This window comes from Ramularia collo-cygni, assembly GCF_900074925.1.
Source record: "Ramularia collo-cygni strain URUG2 genome assembly, contig: RCC_scaffold01, whole genome shotgun sequence".
NCBI lineage: Eukaryota > Fungi > Ascomycota > Dothideomycetes > Mycosphaerellales > Mycosphaerellaceae > Ramularia > Ramularia collo-cygni.
In genome coordinates, this window is record NW_019716255.1 from 3,756,827 (window position 1) to 3,774,201 (window position 17,375).

At 51.7% G+C, this 17,375-nt stretch overlaps 6 protein-coding genes and 1 non-coding gene; 1 reads left to right on the forward strand and 6 right to left on the reverse strand.

Moving 5' to 3' along the window:
* Positions 1–1,449: 1,449 nt before the first annotated feature.
* Positions 1,450–3,537, reverse strand: RCC_01230 (uncharacterized protein; the record flags this gene model as incomplete). The annotated part of the gene is made up of 1 exon (XM_023766496.1): positions 1,450–3,537. The coding sequence occupies one exon, from the start codon at positions 3,535–3,537 to the stop codon at positions 1,450–1,452; it is 2,088 nt and encodes a 695-aa protein (XP_023622264.1).
* Positions 3,538–4,702: 1,165 nt separating this feature from the next.
* On the reverse strand, positions 4,703–5,836 carry RCC_01231 (uncharacterized protein; the record flags this gene model as incomplete). XM_023766497.1 has 3 exons in its annotated part: positions 4,703–4,744; positions 4,805–5,620; positions 5,771–5,836. 3 exons carry the CDS (start codon positions 5,834–5,836, stop codon positions 4,703–4,705), a joined length of 924 nt encoding a protein of 307 aa, XP_023622265.1.
* Positions 5,837–7,848: 2,012 nt separating this feature from the next.
* RCC_01232 (uncharacterized protein) lies at positions 7,849–8,649 on the reverse strand (the record flags this gene model as incomplete). Its single annotated transcript, XM_023766498.1, has 1 exon — positions 7,849–8,649. The coding sequence occupies one exon, from the start codon at positions 8,647–8,649 to the stop codon at positions 7,849–7,851; it is 801 nt and encodes a 266-aa protein (XP_023622266.1).
* Positions 8,650–10,301: 1,652 nt separating this feature from the next.
* On the forward strand, positions 10,302–10,391 carry tRNA. One transcript is given in 2 exon segments: positions 10,302–10,338; positions 10,356–10,391. It is a non-coding gene; the product is annotated as a tRNA-Tyr (tRNA).
* A 731-nt stretch (positions 10,392–11,122) lies between these two features.
* On the reverse strand, positions 11,123–12,296 carry RCC_01233 (probable cyanide hydratase; the record flags this gene model as incomplete). XM_023766499.1 has 2 exons in its annotated part: positions 11,123–12,020; positions 12,133–12,296. The coding sequence occupies 2 exons, from the start codon at positions 12,294–12,296 to the stop codon at positions 11,123–11,125; spliced, it is 1,062 nt and encodes a 353-aa protein (XP_023622267.1).
* A 964-nt stretch (positions 12,297–13,260) lies between these two features.
* Positions 13,261–15,040, reverse strand: RCC_01235 (probable CCT7-component of chaperonin-containing T-complex; the record flags this gene model as incomplete). XM_023766500.1 has 3 exons in its annotated part: positions 13,261–14,402; positions 14,451–14,939; positions 14,995–15,040. The coding sequence occupies 3 exons, from the start codon at positions 15,038–15,040 to the stop codon at positions 13,261–13,263; spliced, it is 1,677 nt and encodes a 558-aa protein (XP_023622268.1).
* Positions 15,041–15,432: 392 nt separating this feature from the next.
* Positions 15,433–17,075, reverse strand: RCC_12180 (related to glutamic acid decarboxylase; the record flags this gene model as incomplete). XM_023766501.1 has 3 exons in its annotated part: positions 15,433–16,135; positions 16,189–16,949; positions 17,001–17,075. 3 exons carry the CDS (start codon positions 17,073–17,075, stop codon positions 15,433–15,435), a joined length of 1,539 nt encoding a protein of 512 aa, XP_023622269.1.
* Between the last annotated feature and the right edge of the window lie 300 nt (positions 17,076–17,375).

Here is a 17,375-nt window from a genome sequence, read left to right on the forward strand (position 1 = left end):
TCCAGCTCTCCCCAGTCGATGATTTCGGACATCCGCATCAGAAAGTCCGCTAATGATGTTGAGGTGGCATGGCCTAGGTCAGACGGCACTTGATTAGAAAGGATAGAGGATGTTCCATATGGGTCCCAATTTCCCCAGTCGTCGTATCTATCGAACATCGGAAAGTTCGCTGGTGATGTTGGGGTAGCATGGCCTGGATCAGACGGCACTTGATTGGGAGGGATAGAGGATGTTCCATATAGGTCCCAATCTCCCGAGTCGTTGTATCTTTCAGCCATCGGAAGGGACGGTGGTAATGCTGAGGTTGCATGGCCTGGGTGAGGCGGCATTTGATTGGGAGGGATAGAGAATGGTAAAGGAGTGTCCCATTCTCTCCAGTCGTTGCTTTCGGCCATCGGAAGGGACGGTAGTAATGCTGAGGTTGCATGGCCTGGGTGAGGCGACACTTGATCGGAAGGGATAGATGATGGTAAAGGGGTGTCCCGTTCTCTCCAGTCGAATCGCTCGCCACAGTCTTTCTCGTGTCTTGTACAGAGCTTTCGTAGACTGAATTGCTTATCACAGCCCGGGTACTTGCAGCCGAAACTTCTGTCTGATTTGGGCAGGCCTACTTTTTCGCGATGCTTGTCTGATTGCTCAGGCATCAAGCGTTTATCCTTCGGTKACCCCGGGCCCTTACGACATCTTTTCTCGTGTATTGTACAGTTCTCTCGTCGACTGAATTGCTTGTCACAGCCCGGGTGCTTGCAGCCGAAACGTCTTTTTAATTTGGGCAGGCCTACTTTTTCGCGATGCCTGTCTGATTGCTCATGTCTCGAGCAGCTATAGTTATCCTTGACGTATTCCACGTCGCAATGTTCACAATAGCCTTTGCCATTGCGGCAACTGCGGGGTGTAGCCGTGCTCTGYGTGTTCTGAGTATGTTCCATGGCGGAGGCCTCTCGTAGAAGACAAGCCGGGTGTAGCGCTGCGCGTAGTGGTAATGACAAAGATGATCAGAGACTGATGGATAACAATTGGAAGAAACGCGGGATGTCTGTGGTGCAGTAGAAGGTCAATGGACGCCTCAAGGACAGAAGATGAATGACACTCGCGTCTCTACTGCAGTTTCCCAGCAAGCTGCTGCCTCCTTCTCTGAAGATCTCATGTGGATCATAACTGGCAAGAACAACTTCTGGATTGGACGGGTACTAAGCAAGTACAGTGGAGGGCAGAGCCGTCGAGCCATCTTTGCACTCTGAGGTGTGGAGAGAGCATCGAACTCTTCGTATGTCCATCTGCATTGTCAGAGACACCGCTGATCTTCCGCCCGTCGCTTATGAGTAACGAACTTTGCGTCTCTCTGCGGAGCGCCTGCGCGACAGCTTCGAATGGAAGGGGTTCTGAGTAATGTTGGATGCAAGACACCGCCTAGTCGTCTCCTACCAAAGGTAATTGTGACTTGAACTCTCAATCCAATTCTATCGGCGACCGGCTATCTCCCAGCTTGACAGCCTCAAGATCCTTCACCACACCTGCAAGATCTTCATCCACAGCAGGCGATGATGACCCACCCGCCACTTTCTCGGCCTGATACTTCTTACTCAAAGCCTGCATCACATCTTTATGGGTACTGCCAGCCGGCAACGCCTTCTTGACGCTTGCAAAGTGCAGCTTCACATAAGCAGCATACCCCGTGACGGCTGGCTTTTCGCCCTTCTTCCCAGGTTCCAGAGACGTAGTACTTCCCTTCCCGGCACCTCTCGGGATCGGCTTGACTTGGATGAGATCACCTTTGCAGACACCACATCGATGCTTTGATGGATCAATGCTCTTTGAGTGCCGCTTGAACTCCGTACCACAGCCATCCCATCCACCACACGCCCAGATATACTTGTACTCAATAGTATAACTATGCTTGGTCGTGACCTCGACACCTCTGCCTTTGAATGCTTTGGTAGCTTTTGCTCCCCATTCTTTGAAAGACTTCCCATGCGGCTGGTCCTTGATTCCACTGACCATGAAGTTTGCGAGATGACAAAACTCATGAGCAAGGACGTTCAACAGGCGATCCTCATCATCAATGACTTTCGTGGCCAGCTCAATGGTAGCGTAGTGTTTCTCCATTGTTGCCAGAACTTGCGTTGGCTGTGAAGACTTGGAATCACGAGTCTTAGTCGTCTCTCTCCTCCAGTTCGCTCGTCCGGCTGTAGAGGTTAGAGTCTTACTCCAAACCAGTTTTACGCCGCCTGTGCTAGCTGCTAGCGTTCCGACACGCCCTTGTGTGATGGTCTCGTCCAACTCAGCTAGAAATGACCTCGCCAACTCTTCTCGCCGTGCTACGAACTCCTTCCTCAAGGCAGTCTCGGCTTTGCTGGGACTTCGTAGCTTCGAGGGTGATGGTGGCGGTGATGCAGAATCTCTCGAAGATGATGTGGGTTGGAACAAAGGCTTCTGGGGAGATTTGAGTATCTTCTTTGGAGAGTATTGATCGTTCCACTCATTGACTGCGCCTGCTGTCCAGAACGCGTCTAGACTAGGTCGATGAGGTGGAGTGGGAATGCGAGTTCTTGGTTTGGATGGAGACTTCAGTCGAGACTTCGATGGCGATTGCAGCGGTGGTGTCAATGGCCGGTCCAATGGTCTCGGGCTTCTGATTGGATTTGAATTCCGCGGAGGAGAGAAGCGAATGATGGCTGCGGCATTCTCTTTGTCTGAAGAGCTGCCTGGCCGCGAGATCTCTCCGACTTGTGGCCGATGTGTAGGACGGAAGCTCTTGGTGGTGAATATCTCCTCATCTTCATCCTGAAAGATGCTGGCGATATCACAGTTTCCTTTCTTCTTTGTAGGAGAGATTCTTGTCGGCCTTGCTTCGCTCGAATCATCAAAGACCGTAAGAGCTTTCATCTGTTTTGCCATGTCCAGTGAAGGGAATCTCTGGGCAGGTTCTTGGTGTCTCCGCGGCAGATTGAAGAACTTCTTCATACTAGGCAGCTCCTCGTTGGATTCCTCATCAAGGTCGCTGGCCGAACCGCACCATATGCTTTCCTCTACATCTTCCTCTTCCGCATCCTCCTCTTCTGCAACTTCACCATCTGCGTCATCCTCTTCCGCATCCTCATCTTCCGAATCCTTACGCGACTCGGAGACATTATTCCTTAGCCTTGCCGGCGCATGGCTCCCACTCCTACTTTCTTGTACCAACGGCGTCTCTCGCTTCAATATCGCTCGCCTGACAGGTYTCTTCTTCTCGAGACTCTCCTCCTTTGCAGCTATGTCCAAGCTCGAGATGCTGCTCAATGTCTGTATAGCGCCCAAAGGCGCCAGTCGGACCTGAGTTCTCTTCTTTTGTGTGATGGTCGCGGCTTTTGGCATGAGTCTAGCATGTGTCTCTGGTTCATCCTCATCCGAGTCGTCGGTAATGATATGTCTAGCCCGTCTTCGCCGTGTCGTAGGCGGTGGTGAGCTCGTATCCGCCTCGTTTTGCACTTTCCGTGCCTTTGTCGAAAGCGCACTCGGGATGGCATCACCTCCAGGTTCTCTTCGCAGTCTTGCCATGATGGATACTCGTTACTGAAGATATCTGTGCCGCGCGAAGGATCTGTCCTTGTCGGAACATTTTCGCATCTGTTGACGATGACGTCTTGGTTGTCAAGTGCGACCGGATGTTCTCACTAGCGCGTTTACGGTTTGCCAAGAATACCACAAAGCCAGCTTCGGTCGCGGATGCCATCTTTCACGCGTTTCACAAGAGCTCATGTTCTGACCTTCCCTCCGAARAATGATTGAAAACGCGTCCGGGAAGAAAACCGGACTGAAGCAGAAATACGATCATGGACGCGAAGATGAGTGAAGACATATCTCGAGAGACAAGCATCGCAGTCCCAATTGGATCTATACCTGATGATTTATTCTATTAACAACATCGCTCACGCGGCCGTGATGTGGCGACTAGTACCCTTTGGATTCATGCTGCCAAACACGCGGCGATATGAAAGCCTTTCATCCCACTGGAGGCTGCTCAACCCACTGCAGAAGTCTCCGCCGCGAGCCATGGCAATCGCAAATATCCGAGGCTATTCAAGACTGTGCAGGATGATCAAAAGACCTTGCTGCCGTCCGAGGATGTGATAGACTCGAGATACGTCCAAGACAAACAGTCCAGTGCCAACACTCCTGCGAAGTTTTGCTCGCATCCAGCTTGTCACCGCTACCTCGATGGGTGCAGCCGGCCTCCAATAATGACCACCCCGCCAGGCCTTCGCATTGAACGAGGGACGTTTACCCAAAAGGGTATTCCGGATTGCCGCGATCACGTTATTGAAGGATGCGGAAATCCCAATAAGGAGCACAGTTTGTCGATCTCCTGCGTAGATGTCGATCGACCGCAGTGTGCAAGCAGCTGATTAGTCTCGTACGAGAAGAGACCGCCAATCGTCCAATTTCTCTGGTCGGCATGCGAAGCTTGATGAGACATTGATCACCCTTCTTGGCTCCCTCGGCTTGAAGGTCTTCGATAATAGCGGGGTGGGTATGATTTCCCATTCATCTCAGAGCGCATCCGCGCCCCTGACGGCGTTGGCTGGCAGGCGCTTGACTCTTGCGCGGGAGACGCCTTGCTCCTCGCATCAGTCGCCGGTGTGAGGTGTGGCTCTGCTGATGCCAGAAGTTGGCTTGTCGTAAATTTGGTATCATGCGTTATCGCATGGCGCTCTTCACAGCACTATGAAGCTCGTCGCTTGTGAACACGTCTAACATGATCCTTCTGCAAAGCCTGGTCAGCGTCTTACACCAAGATCGTTGTGACTGCAAGGCATGAACTTACCATATTATCTTGTCGACTGAAAAGCCTCTCACATCCGTCCCACTCGCACACAACTCCAGGATTGTGTTTCGCTTCATGTCGAGAGCGGTCCTTCTTGCTAGAGAAACCGCCGTCTACCGACTGTGGACATCCCTCATGTCGGCAGAATAGCGACTTTGTGTGTCTCTTGAAGTGTTTGCGGAGATCGCAGCCTCTGCTGAATGTTGATCGAGAGGAGCAACCGGGGTAAGCGCAGGACCAAGTCCCTTCACTATTCCTGTGGCCCCATTTCGACATTTCGCTGGCACTTGGGGAGACACCTCTCGAATAATCCCGACTGGGAGCGGAGCTTGCGTTGGATAGAAGCGATTGAGCTCGAGTGGCCCTCAATGTGAGAGTCTCCTCGGCCGAAAGACATCGGGCCGGCATCGATGATGGCGCGCTTGTGATCAGATCAAGTCGACCATCGTAGCTCGGTGGGTAATCCATGAAATGGTCGTTGATCGATGCTGGGTAAGATTGCGCCATTTCTGTGGAGATCATCGGTTGCATCCATTGTGAATCGAGCTCTTGCTGATAGTACGGTCCAGTTGGTGCTGGAGAGAAGAAGTCGCCCGAGTCGCCAAAAGTCTGCTCCGGAAGCAATGACTCCAGCGGTGTCGGCGCGAAAAATGGGTATTCCTCCTCGGAGAACGAATTCTGTGGAGGAAAGGAAGGGCTGAAGTTGAATTCAGAGGACGGCGGTGAGTAGAAGTAGCTCGACATGCTTGATCTTGAGGAGTTGCTGCTGGTTGTCCTTTGTCTTTTCGATGGGCTTGGGCAAAGAGCTGGATCAAGCTGCAATGAATCAGTCAGTGTCTGTCAGAGTGTAGTGCTGTTGGAAGAAGGTTTTGGAGGGAGCAAGAAGGTGAAGGATGTAAAGGAGTGCTACGCTAGTGTAAAGACGACAATCCGCGACGATCCAGAACATATAGGCAAGATACGTACCAGAAAAGCGAAAGAATCCTCATACAGTCCGTCGAACATCTCTGGGCTCATGTCCAACACACTCATGTTGCTTGGACTTTGTCTTTTGTTGGCACTAAGCGGATTGTACAATGTACGGTCGAGTTCGCTCGTAGGGTCAGTGATGGACAGTCGTATTGTCGTCCAGTGCAAGAGGATAATGATGTGTCGGTGTGGGTGAATGCAGCTTGACTGATGCTTRGATATGTTTGTGTGTTGATGAGAGGAAGAAGCGCACTTTGTCACTGCAGGGTGCTTGCCTTTAGTATGAAGCTCACTATGGGTCCGTGATCAAAGCCATGACATCGCAGAGCACATTGTGATTCGCAAGAACGTTGATGGTATTGCTTTAGAACGTGTTACTCCATTAGGTTAGATGACTTTTTTAGCCCAAGAGCGACGACCCGAACGCTAGTATCTGGAAGTCGAACTCAAAATTCGTGACTTTGATGAGAAGCCTCACCGGTTAATGCGAATGGACGAGATAAAGATGTAACCCATCCAAAGCTGCGTGCTACGTGCCACGTCAGCGGTCCTATCAGAGCATCAGAAGTAGTCATAAAAGACTGGCTTTGAGGCCTCTTCACCCGTCGATCAAAGACCCGGCAGCATTGATTGACACCGTGCGCTGTACGGTATGCACCTCGATGGCGTTATGTAATCTGACATGCGAGGCTCAGCCTTGCAGGATTTCTTATTCCTGGATAAGCTTCGCTGGGTCCGCCACGCGGGAAGACACCGTCGAGAGCCGAGCTGCAAGAGGGACGATTGGGAGGTCGACGGCTGATCAGTCGCCGGACAAGCGTGCTGTTGGTGGTGAAAGAAGATCTGCCGCTAGATCACGAATCCTTCGCGCACGGATCACCAACTCAGCAAGGATTGCCTTCTTAGGTTAGTGCATRACGATCCCGGATCAACTTCATGCTGCTTCCTGTTATGTGATGATGCACCAGCACATCTCGCACAGATTACTGTTTCCATTTGGGTATTCCGGGATACATTCGCTATCGGATTTGTTGGCGGCGTCAGGCCGTGTAAGGGGCTAGAGGTTACCGAGGATCTTGGGAAGGCCTCTTAGAAGTGTATGAGACGGCAGCCAAGTGCGTACCTACATTGGTACCATCGGTGAGAGACTCCACGTGCGGTGCGCCTGAGATACTGACACGATACTCCCCTGATCTGCAAGTCGCAATGCATGGTGAGCCAACCCTACGGCACGCGGTGAATCCTTCGAGCGTTAGGCCGTCCTCCCCGCCCTATGGTAGGAGTAAGAGGCTTCCGTGTGGATTCCTTCAAGCCTCGTGGGCTGAACGTGGCGGATGAGTCGGGATGCTTCTTCTGGCAGAGTGGAAAGTATCATCACACCGTCCAGCCGCTACGTTCATCTMTCGGGAATGCAATGGATACTGATACGTCCAACCAGAGCTCAAGACTAGACTGCTTGGTCGTCATTCGTTCGGCATTCCTCGGCCGCGATATCAGCATGCACAACGTCGCATCCTCTACCTTCCCTGTATGGCCTCCGCTATTCTTGTGCTGCTCGTGGCTTGAAACTTCGAAGTGACATCACTCACAACCGGACAAGTGGCTGCCTTGACTCAAAGGTGCAACGAAGAATCACAGCACCATTGACCTTGAGCAAGTGACCACACAATGAGTCGATTGTCATGCAGGGCGGTTGACTCGCTTCCTCGTGGTACACTCTCACGTGGTCGTAACATGCTCCCAAGCGTCGGGGACCTAGCTGCATGCTTGGGATCCTTTCACTCCCGTCTGTGGATACCTGCCATGCGACACACCTGTCGATCCAGGGCCCGATAGGGCAGACGGAACTGATTTGAGCCGTCTTATGGCGAGGAGATTACCACGAACGTTGATCGCTGCTCTATCAATGAAATTCAACATTCGGTTTGCTACTTCTGGGGTAAAGAGGGCTGATCTCTTCTGTGGTGCTTACATGTGGAGTTCCAGCCTTACAACACTCTGTCCGGCCTCCTCCTTGCCTGGCATTTGAGTGCCGGACCAGCTGGGTTCCAGAACACACATCTCTCCCGGTTCGTTTAATCAGTCTTTTGGAGGATCCAGCTGGATTCGTGCTCGTATGCTTCTGCCTCAAGCTTTGCTGCCTCTGAGTTGAGCATCGCCGCCTCTGCTTGCAGCTTGTAAGACTCGTGCTCACGTCGCATCGCCTTGCCCCGTAGAGCGGCAATCTTTGACAGTAGACTGGCAGGCTGAGCCAGCTTTTGGCGCTTGTGTGGAGTTGAAGAGATTTTGTCGATGTTCTGCTCCCCGACCTCTGTCTCGACRGCCAGACTGGCTTCCCCGCCATCTTCTCCTTCAATGCTTTGATGAGCTTGGGGTGCGATCTCTTGTGTTTCCTCTGTCTGTTGAAGATCACTGTCGTCATCACTGTATATTGAGGGAGTTTTCTGGTTGCCAGTTTGGTGCGTCTTCGGCAATGCCTTTATGATGCAATCAAGGTCCTGCAGCACAATCTCCGCCACCGAAGAAGAAGCTCCCATACGTCTCTGACGTTCTTCGACCTCCAGAGTCATGAGATCTTGAGCGTAGTCCAAATCGTCCACCGTCATTTCAGCGATTTTCCCGAGTTTCGTCAAGAAGCGCACACTGCACTGCCACCACGGCTTCACCGGGACATTCTCTCTAATCTTTGCCTTCGCCGCTCCTCTACCCATGGCCGCCACCCTTGGACGGATCTCCAGAGGCATGCAGTCTCGGATGTCGCAATTCCATCTCGACTCAATCTCTCGGCGTCGTTTGAGCTTCGACTTCTGGTCCACTACCGACAAGGCGAGAAACTCCGCCGGAGGGTTGGCCTCGAAGCTGTCACGATCGGCCATCGCGTTGTTGATATATGGGTTGTGTGGTGAAGATAGTGTGTTGTTTGGTGCTTTGGTATGGGATGAAAGGTGGGGAAGTGAGTAATTGTTTATCGGTCTGGGAGTGAGTGTGCACGCAAAGCTGCCTCCTTCTCAGAAGCTCTTGTTTTCATTCCTTCCGTGCATTTTCTACCTACCTGCCCTTGTAACGTAACTACCCTACCTACCCTTTGTTTCGGAGGCCTTTCGGAGGTCTTTCTTGTGCAAGCCAGGCGTTCCGACCTTCACAGGAAGAAGGAGCGTAGGTGGCAATCCAAGGTTCTGAGAAGGAGGTAGATGCAAAGCACACGATCGTTCGTGCCTTCGAAGCTTCGCTGCTCGTGAACGAGTAGGAATCCTCACTCTGAACAGGACAAAAGTCCCAAGGATCAGATTACTGCTCATGATGAGGTACAATTCATTGACTCGGGTTTTCGCCATCGCTAGCAAGCTGGAGCAATAGTGTCTCCTGTTCCCAGAGATCATACAGTGAGCTTTCCATTGCTCAATGGATACATTGCTGCGGGCGTGTATCTATGGTGCGTCTTGGAATGTGGAACGTCACGCCAATCTCGTCAGTGCCGCAAGCAGCACATAGAGTTGCTTGTGTACAATTTGTACAACTCTGGAGACATTTCAGCCACGATGGGAATCGTTGCAGCTGTTGAACGCATCACATCGATTCCGATACCCACTCCGCGGAGCGCAACTCCGTCATGGACATATGTAAAAGCGCACTATTTCGTGCGTTTGAGCCATGATCTCAGTGGCGTCTTTTGAGTCGATAAAGCATTCACCAAGTCTCTCCGTCATTAGCTTGTGTAGCGGCACTCTAGGCGGCAGTAGGAAGGTGAAGTGTGGCTCCAACAATTCCAACACCACGCTAAGCCAAGTGTACTGTTGTCTTTGATCGTGATAGAAGTGTCGTTCCTGTGCTTGTGGGTACCGAGACTTCCATCTACGGTATGGGAGCGTCTGTGAACGCCGCCCGTTCATTCGACTGTTCTACATCTTCCTCGACCTGATGTCGACGTGTAATCGAATGCAGGACGCCTCTCGCACAATAGGGATCGATACAGCAGAGGGGTGTTCGTTCGAGACAAGTTGAAGGGCCAGCCCTGCGTGGTATAATGCTGTAGCGATGCCACGTTCCAATTTCCCACGACAAATGTCAAACACGTGGGAGAGAGATGCAGCTAGGAAATACTAGCAACGAGCTGAATCCTGATGGATCGTTTCAACTTGGTCGAGAGCTCATCATAGCTATGCGGAGATCAAGCTGGTTCTAACACATCCGTGCTAGTGCGGGAGAGAGCATATGCAGCTAAAGACCAACGTGTTGGCTTTCTGCACGTTTCTTTGACGCCGAAACGACGGCTGGTGGATGATCGAAGCTTGGAGTTCGCAGAATACGTTGTAGTTGTTGCCGCAACGACTAGAAGTAAGCAGTGGTGTGAAAGGGGTGGGGTGGGGTGAATTCGATCATGGAAATTGCCAAGACTGTGCAAAGCGGGGGCCCATGCAAAATTCGATGCCGTCTTTGCCGAGCTGTGTCTTTCGTCTTACGTACTTGTACGTGCAAAGCCCTTCTGGCCTCCATCCAATTTCTCCCTCCAGCGACTAAGTCGCTGTCACCCTTGATAGCTCAGCTGGAAGAGCGCAAGACTGTAATGGACCCGCCCCCTGTCATCTTGAGGCCCGCGGTTCGATCCCGCGTCGAGGGACGTTTCTTTTGCTCTATGGGCGTTCATTAGGACATACAATAGATGGTGTATGTCGTTAAGTGCGTTCCAAAGTTGGAAGCTCGACTTTTGCGATTTTTGCAATTTTTGACCCCTTTAGCATTGCCACAAGCATCTGAGACCACGAGCTTGCTACTAAGATCACCGTATACATCCTACGGGACCCTGCGGCCTTACATTTCTTTTGTAATGGCAATTTTAATTTGGTTTGCTTCACTTGAGTGAGAATTGCCTATTTGGGAAGTGCGCAGAATTTCGTTCCTTCCTTGCTTCGTGCACTCCGCAGGCCGAATTTCAGAATTCATCACAAATTTAAGAGTTCAGCACATCTCTTGCGCTTTCAATCTTCGGTCTGTTTTGTCCATCGAAGTCTCTACTGCGTGAGGTAATAGAGTAAAAGACCGTAAATGCGAAATCCCGCGTCGCGGCCATCATTCATCGATTGCGCGAGATACACGTTTCGGGTCGAAAACTAAAGCCTCAATTGACGAAGAGGACCGCAGTCAAACTCGGCACACTGGACTAGCAACTAAACGGTGTTGGAAGCCACGAAACAAGACTTGACCACTACCCCAACCCTAACCCTAAAACAGGAGCGAGGCAACAAGTTTGACCAACATCATTGTCAGATATCTACGCGAGCGGAGAACCATCTCAGACCAAAGTGTAGCCTAGCCACCACAAAATCATACATCTCTATGCCCTGCATGCCTCTACTCCGTCTCAACATCCTCAGCCACCAAAGGCTTGTTCAATCCCACCCTCTCAAKCGTACTGACAACCTCGTGCRTGCCGCTCCCATTGACCCTAGAAACAGAGTCCTTCCGATCAGTATCAACCACCAATCTAATGAGGTCAGGACGCATGTAATGTCCACCGAAATCGTTCAGTGCCTTGGAGAGATGCGTCTTATCGAGGTCGACATCCACAAACACCAATCCTTCAAAGTCCTCGGCAGGCTTGGGGATCAGAGCCTGTCCATCCGGTCCAAAGATCCTGGTGTTCCCGTTGTAAACGTTTGGATCTTCGGGGGTCTTGCCAGGAGGTGTCTGCAAAGCCACGCCCTCGGCAGAGATGGTCTGGAAAGGAGCGAGAGTGAAGCTGCCAGTCTCAATAGCATACGCAGGCGTGACAATGTCGGAGTTGGCGTCGCTGATGTTGGTGTATGGGTCTGGATACTTCAAAGTCGAAGCGTGGGGGTAGAGAGGCCAGGCAGCAACATGGACTTGCTCGCCGAGACTGACAGCGTAAGCCTTGAGGAAAGGGTTCATGTTCTCCCAACAGTTGAGGTGACCGATGCGACCAATCTCCGTGTCCACGACGGACTTGRGCGTGTCTCCCGTTCCATCGCCAAAGACGAGACGTTCGACGTGCGTTGCGCGGATCTTGCGGCGGTGGTTGATGACGGTTCCCGAGGGATCGATCATGACCTGGGTGGTGTAGAGGCTGTTGAGATCCAACTCGGAGTAGCCAAGAGAAACGAAGATGGAGTTCTCTTTGGCGGCGGTGCGAATGCGGTTCATTTCTGGCGAGTCGGACTTTAGGCTGTTCTCGCGGTACTTCTTCAAGAGTGGAAGAGACTCTTGGTATGTGACTTTCCACATCCAGTATCTAGAGCAAAGAATGGGATGTCAGCATGTGTTTGGGAAGTCTGACGACATTGGAGAGGTGTATGAAGGCTTTGAGACATGCTCTGTACCCTTCACACTACGTCTTGACATACGGGTAGCCTGGGATCCATAGCTCAGGAAAGGCGATCAGCTTGCAGCCTGCTTTCCCAGCCTCGTTGATCCAATGGATCGTTTTCTGGGTAGAGAGCTCGAGATTGAGCCAGCCTGGCTCGGCATTGACGGCGGCGGCCTTGTACTTGCGGATTGTAGCAACCATATTGTTTGATATTGTATGAGTATGAAGATGAGAATGAGAAGTATGTCGGGAAGAGGAGAGGCCTTATAAGTCTTTCATTCTTCCGCGCAAGCTCCGTCGCCTCAAGCAACGGACTTCCTGATGCGTGTTGAGACGGTTACAGTGCGGACGATAATGCTCGAGTGGTGCCATTGGAAACTCCATGTCGACTCGTTTGTGCTCGTCAAGGAAGCATTTCAATGGTCAGGACCYATATATCATTAGGGCTAGATAAGCAAGTTGGCCAGGGTATGCGTCAAACCAGTATCCACGATTTCGTTGTAGTCAATAGAGTGGTCCGCAAAGCACGTGTGTTAGGGGTCATAGATTGAAGGACCAGTGATAGAAAGAGCCGTGTATTTTCATATCCTGTGCTGACGCATGTCTTTAGGGCTCAAGCATCAAATAGACAGGGGTCAAGAAGTAGTGCAAGTCGAGCGAGCATATTAGGGTTGAAGAGGAAACCGAGCAAGGATCATCACAATAAGTGGGCTCAGGAAGGCACATGTACATATGTGGAACGTCAACCGGTCGCTGATTGCATTGCCGAGACAGACAGCAATATGTCCTTCATTGGTCGCAAATCTAGCGCAGACGGTTCGGGGCGTCTCGAGGCAACGATAGCACTGACGGGAGTCTGTAGAAAAGGATGAGCTGAACTTCGCGGAACGTGACTGCAAGGKAGAGCTTGATACTATACATGTGCGGGTGTACAGTGCCGCCTCCAGTTGTTCGTCATGCGCACGCTTTTTTGGTCTCCTGCTTCATCATCCGTCATCGCTGCAGTTAGATAGGGAAGCGTCTCCTCCTCCATATCCACGGCTCGTGTCAAGCATCAGACATGCGCTAATCTCCTGCTGTTCTCCAGGCATATAGGGGCGATTCTGGTGCGAWATGACCCTCTTGCCTATCTGTCTTTCTCGTGCCCGTTATCCCTCGTCCTCGTTTACCGCCTCGGCATTCCTCTTCCTCTGCCCCTCATAGCTCTCTGCGCAGCACCCGGTGGTAGTCCTCGTGACGGACCCTGTGGCTGCTGGCTCTCCTGATTCTTGATGGTCTCATCGACGCTCAAGATAAGGCAACTCGCCTCAACGGCCGCCATGATCGCGTTGGTCTTGACGAGACTGGGTTCCCACACGAACGCCTCCAAGTTGTCTCTGATTCCCTCATGTTCAAAGTCCACACCGGCCCACACATTTCCCTTGCGGTGCTCCACTCGCAGTCGGTTCAGAATGTCCGTCGCATCAAATCCAGCATTGTCGCAAAGCTGGCGTGGAATGACCTCCAGAGCTTTGGCGAAGGACTTGATGATAGCTTGCTGTTTGTGCGGGACATTCTTGTCAGCGAAACTATGCAGGTAAGCGGAGATCTCCATCTCGCAGGCGCCACCACCAGCGACGATGGTCTGGTTCTTGATGGCACGCTTGACAATCATGATGGCGTCGTGCAGACTGCGCTCCACCTCGGCGATGAACTGCTCGGCACCACCGCGGAGGACCAGTGTGCATGTCTTTGCGCCAGGGCAACCCTCGAAGAAGTTGAAGCGCTCACCACCAATCTGGCGCTCCTCGAACTTTGCACACGAGCCCAAGTCGCGCTCGGGGTTGATGTCGGAACAGGTGGATTGGATGGTTGCGCCGGTTGCCTGGCACACACGCTCGAGATCATCAGCGGCAACGCGACCTGCGCAGAAGACGTCGCGATCTGCGAAGTACTGTGTAGCGAGATCACCAATGGGAAGCTTCGAGAGGACAACCTTGGCGCCCGTCTTGTAGAGTGCCTCCATCTTGTCGTAAATGATGCGCCATTCCGCATCAACAATGGCCTGGTATTCAGAAACCTCCTCCACGCGGACCTCGGCGTTGTCCTTTTCGCTCTTGAGCTCAAGCTCGACGTTAAGGCACACAATCTGAGGGTTCGAGAAGGACTTTGGCTGCTGCTCGAAGCCGGCGTACGAGAAGGTCTTCTTGAAGGCGACACCATTGACGAAGAGCGAGTCTTGTAGGGCACCTCCAGTGATCTTCTTGATGCCAATCAGTTTCTCGTTGAGATCGTCTTGGTCCAGAGAGAGGACTGAATCCACCACCACTAAATCATGTCAGCTCTGTTGTACCGTCCGATGTCAACAAAACATACTCTTGGTGAAGAAGTCGGCGTTCCGGTGAATGAGCTTGCTGCTCATGGCCGTCGCCGCCAGTTTGATCAGAGTTTCCCGTTGGTTACCCTCCTTTGTGCTGACCGCAATCTCCTTGATCTTGTTTACGGCCATCATGCCCGCTCTCCGCAGACCCTTGATGATGGTCTGGCTGCTGACACCCTGCTCGACATGCTCCTTGACCTCCTTCAACACCTCGCCCGCCAGCACCACCACAGACGTTGTACCATCTCCCACTTCTGCGTCTTGCGAGCGCGCAATGTCTGTGAGAATGCGCGCTGCCGGGTGCACAATATCCAAAAGCTTCATCACGGTGGCGCCGTCGTTGGTGATGGTGGTCTTGCCATTCTCGTCGACCAGGAGGAGGTCTCCGCCGTAGGGACCGAGTGTGCTCTTGATTGTTGTTTGCACGGCCAAGCATGCGTTGATATTGGAGATGATCTGTCCACGACCTTGTGACTGGTCCGTTCCTACAGAATGTGAGCATGTCTTTAGACGAGCATGATGTGTTTCTGAAGGACCTACCCTCTTTTAGGACGATAATGGTCGGGGTTTGGCCCCCGAAGGACATGATGGCGGTAGTGAAGTTGCTTCAGTTGGATGGAGAATTATCTTCCAAAGGATCAAATGAGCGTTATTGGGGTAGTTGTGGTGTCGGAGCGGTGTAAGGGCGATAGCAGCTCGATATGGATTGCTTGCAGGTGGTACGCGACAAAAATCTGGGCTGATGATCCTTCCCCGCTTGGAGATTTAGGCCACCGWTCGGAGCGGGTTCCGCACCGACAGTCTGTCAACTCTGTCTGCCAATCTTCTTGTTCTCCTCCTCCTCCTCAACTATCACCACCCGCATCACCACTTTACCACGGAACGATTCTGAGCAGACAAGCCAGCAGATATGTTCTCAGGATTCTGTATTCAACTTCTATGATGAGATCCTAACTCAACCACACTATCAAGAACCCCTCAAGCAATACCCAATTCATGCCCGGCCTGCTCGATCCCCTTGACCAACCCCTCCACTGTTTCCTTCCTCGTCACACCATTGACAACCACCCGAAAGAATTTCCCTTCTGATCCAGGTGCATAATCTGTCATGAAACCCCTTGGCACGAGATATTCCACAATCCTCCTCGTGATGTCGCTATTCTTGTCACTGTCCCCGCTCTTCTTGTAATAGAAACAGACTTGCAGACAAGGCGGTGGATTTGAGCTCACCAGCTCGAAGTTTTCGTTCTTCGCCACCAAACCCGCGAGATGTGCTGCCGCTTCGAACGCGGAATCCACCGAATCCCTGAACCCTTCTGTCCCGTGGTAGATCCAGCTCAGCGCCATCTTCAACGAATCTGCACGCCTGCCACATTGTGGAGTGAGATCTGCGAGGTCATAGTAATGATCTCCTTCATCTTCCGTGGCCTCTGAAGAGTGGAAGAGATAGCCGGCGGGTAAGGTCATACCCTTGTGAAACTCACGCAGGTCTTTCCCCAACAGGAAAGAGCAAGTCAACGGCACGTTGAGCATCTTGTGTGGACATAATGAGATGGAGTCCGCTTTCTCAATCCCTGCAAGCTTGTGTTTTTGCTTGTCGGAGAAGATTATGGGAGCACCCCAGGAGCCATCAACGTGCATCCACAGGCCGTACTTCTTACACACCGCAGCAATCTCGTTCCTGTCACAGTCAGTGCTGAATCTATCTCCCCGTCTCATGACACAACGACTTACAGTGGATCAAAGCTGCCAAGAACAGTCGTCCCAGCAGTAGCATTCACATAGAAGGGCACTTCTCCTTTCTCTTTCGCCTCTACAATCCCTCTTTCCAATGCATCGACTCTCATACGTCCTTCAACATCAACTTCCACACCACGAACCGCATCGCTTCCAAAACCAAAAGATTGTGCAGCCTTTTCAACACTGTAATGCCCATGCCCACTCGTAAAGATCACAAATCTCTTCCCTCCCAGACCCTCCCTTTTCGTCTCGGGAAATAAACAATTTCTCGCAACAACCATTGACATCGCATTCGCAGCACTTCCTCCCGGCTGACTCACACCTCCAGCGAAAGGTCCTTGGAATCCAAACATATTCGCCAGCTGCCTCGCCGTGGTCTTCTCAATAATCGTGAGAGCAGGACTCACAGCGAAAACATGCGCATTGGTATTCAAAGCGGAAAGAACGAGATCTGATGCTAAACCGACTGGAGTTGTTGACGAATATAGTTTGTCTAGGAAGCCTTGGTCCCAGGTATTGACGCTTTGCTGGAGGAGGGTGGAAATTGTGGAAAGGAATGCTTCGCGGCCCTGAGGTTCGTTTGGCAGAGTTGTTGGAAGGAGTTTCTTTATTTGAGCCGGTGTCTTTTGGTCAACGAGGACAGAACGTTGCTTCATGCCATCTTGGTTGCTTGCAATTCCGGCAGATTTTGTAGTTGCATTTTCATCGGCGGCTTGAATGAAGGCTGTTATCAACTTTTGAACAGCCGTCAGAAGCTGCAAGTATTGTAAGTATCAGGTTGGCATTCACTATTCGTTACTTCTTACATCTTCAGCCTCCTCTGCACGACGCAATGGCTTCACACCATTGGAGGCAGAGTTAAGAGTCCCATTCGTAGTCATGTTTGGAGGATCGAGGTTGGAACCKGATATGCAAGAAATTGTACATGCAATGTATGCAGCTTGCGATGTTGTCAGATGAAAGGCGATTTGCCATCAAACGATACGCCAACCACAAGCCCAGCAACTCCGCGATGCGTCGCTCCTGCGCAAGAGGAAGAAAAGGTTCGCACGCTAAAAAGCGTGTGGCAATGACGTACTCGTCGAGTTTTAATCTCGGTCGTTCGGTGGAAATACATGTTGAAAGATGAAGGACGCCTTTTGCAAAGGCTGCAGGATCAGATTAAGATCATATTCTCGACT